Raw genomic sequence first — 2,399 nt, 5'->3', positions numbered from 1 at the left:
TGAAGGTTGGCGTCCGAATAACCACTCAAATGAGGACTTTAATGGTGCAAAAAGAAAGGTGCCACTTAATACTGTGACACTACCCCCGCTTCAAGGTTCAGACTCCGGATGGACTGAGTAAATGCTGTGGTAAATGGTACCCTCGCTTCAGGTTCTGACTTCCAGGGTGGAATGGCAGGGTGTGTTGTGTGAATGGCATCTAAGACCTTTGCTAGCAGCAAAAGGGGGTGATGCAGTTTAATGACTTGCTCAGGTAAATGGTGCACTTGTGTGGCTAACAGTTCTTGGTCCTAGATGTCTGACATCGCAGACAGCGCTATTGGCTTCTGTTGCTCAAAATGATGTGCAAAAGGGCTTGCAGTTTAAAGACATGTGCTTGGTCATTCGTGGCGCTCAAAGCTGCCAAATTGTGAACAGTTTAATGACGTGTCAAGGTTGTTCAAAATGCATGATAGTTGTAAAAAGATGCTGTTTTTGACCGCAGCGTCGGCCCCTAGGTATCATTCTCCAGATACCAGTTTATCCTGGTCTTCTGTCTTCAGTCATGACTTCGTGCTTCTGTGCTACGGCAGATTGGGTAGGTTATTACATAATACATGGCAGATTCCGTTTCATTGAGGAATCGAACCTGCGCACATGTTATGTTGTGAGACGATCGGGTCCTGACGTATCAGATTGCCATGGCTTAACCCCTAAGCCACTTGAGCGAGTGAAGATCAGGTTCGAAACTCGACCAGTATCTTTTCTTTATTACATAATCTATGCTGATGTAATCATGTGGCGTTGGAAGGTGGCATGATGTCCCTAGTCACATGTCTGAGTATGACGTCATTTGATTGATTTGACTGATCGTGATCGTGGTTGATCTGTGATTTGAGTCGAGATAGACTTTCTGATCGATCATTGATTATGAATGATGTCATTGTGTTGGCACTCATAGCTGCCATAGTGGCGCAGTTTTGATTGACTTGCCCAGGTCCATGGTGGCACTCAAAGCTGCCAAATAATAGGATGCCCTTGGTCAGAGGGCTGTTCCAAAAATTGTGTCTTGTACCCAAAAGGTTGCCTATGTCTTTTTAGGATTTTATATAGAATAGCTGCCATGTTTGCATTGTTGTATGCAAGTAGATGCATTCCCCAACGCTGTTCATACTTGTTGGCAATGGTCTCTCGATTGCCCTTTAGGTTGGCATGCTATGTAGGCAAAAGTTGAAAAATGGAAGGTTTGAAAATGTGATCCTTTGGCACTGCTTGGATCATCCTTGACTTGCTCACGCTCGTCTTTGGACATGTGATCCTAATTGCTTCGTGGATCCTTCTCGACTCTTCGAATAGGACATGCGCTCGGTACTTGCTATATATCTTTGAGTGCTGCACTTCTTATGTGCACGTCTTCAGATAAGCTCATACATACTCGCTGTATCCTACATTACCTCCCCCTTGCCAGGTTCCTCCCGGAACCGACGCAGCATGAGCGAGTTAAAACAAGACTGGGGGGCACAAAAGTAAGGGAGGGTGGGTGGGAGAAAAAGCCTTATAACTTTTGGGGAAAAGGTGGTTTAGGCATCCCATAATGAATAATTTACTACTTATTTGCGCAATATGTAGTAAATTTGAGACCATGTCTGGGTAAAAGGGTTCCCAATATCCCATTGTGTGTGCTAAAATAACTCCCTAAAAATTAGATTATCTATTGTGGACTGCTAAGTAAAGATCTATTTCCGCCAGCAGTTTACAGTCAAAGACTGCCGTGCTCTTGGAGATCTTATATGTGGACAATCACTGTGTCGATTCAGAGTAGCATGTCTTTAGATATCTGGAATATTTTATATATTTATAGGTGACCAATCCTATATACAAATGATATATAAATGTCATAGTTTCATGTCATTTCGGACGTTGAAGGTCTTATGTAAGCGATAACTCATAGTATTTTCGCACATAAGGGGCGATAACTCGTGGTATTTTCGCAAATATTGCCCTTATTGAAATGAATATGGGTGGGGGGACAAAGGTTCCAATATCAAATGTTGCTGCAGCACTGTCCTGGTGAGGGAGCGGCTTACGCGAAGGTGCCTGCTACCAAGTCTTGAGGTAGGCTGACAGCGGTAGAGGTGATGATGGATGTGTCAAAAAAGGTGTGCCCCACACCTGGATTTTCTTGGGCTGAAAAAGCACAAGCGAATAACTCTAGGTCTTCTTCGCTTGGCTCAAAAATTAAACAGTTTTATTGAAGGTGGTCATGTTTAGGACCAAAAAATCACACCAGCAGCAGGAAGCTGGGGGCATGCATGGAGATTCATTATAATGTCACAAAGCACCAAAGCACTTAACCCAATTAAGGGCAAGTCTGCTTTTGTGACCTGCACAAATGATCCCACATAAAAAGCCTGCCACAA

At 43.7% G+C, this 2,399-nt stretch overlaps 1 protein-coding gene across 1 annotated transcript in view; it reads left to right on the top strand.

The window, feature by feature from the left end:
* LAESUDRAFT_649384 (dUTP diphosphatase) overlaps positions 1-2,399 on the top strand; it is a gene marked incomplete at both ends in the record, with an annotated part of 4,776 nt that overhangs the window by 1,149 nt on the left and 1,228 nt on the right. Inside the window, one exon of the mRNA XM_040904173.1 lies at positions 1,126-1,145. Coding sequence (XP_040766032.1) covers positions 1,126-1,145 — 20 coding nt within the window. The remainder of the gene's footprint in view (positions 1-1,125; positions 1,146-2,399) is intronic.

The sequence above is a fragment of the Laetiporus sulphureus genome, assembly GCF_001632365.1.
Source record: "Laetiporus sulphureus 93-53 unplaced genomic scaffold LAESUscaffold_11, whole genome shotgun sequence".
Lineage (NCBI taxonomy): Eukaryota > Fungi > Basidiomycota > Agaricomycetes > Polyporales > Laetiporaceae > Laetiporus > Laetiporus sulphureus.
Note: the sequence above shows the minus strand (reverse complement) of the source record. Positions and strands in the feature narration are given on the sequence as shown.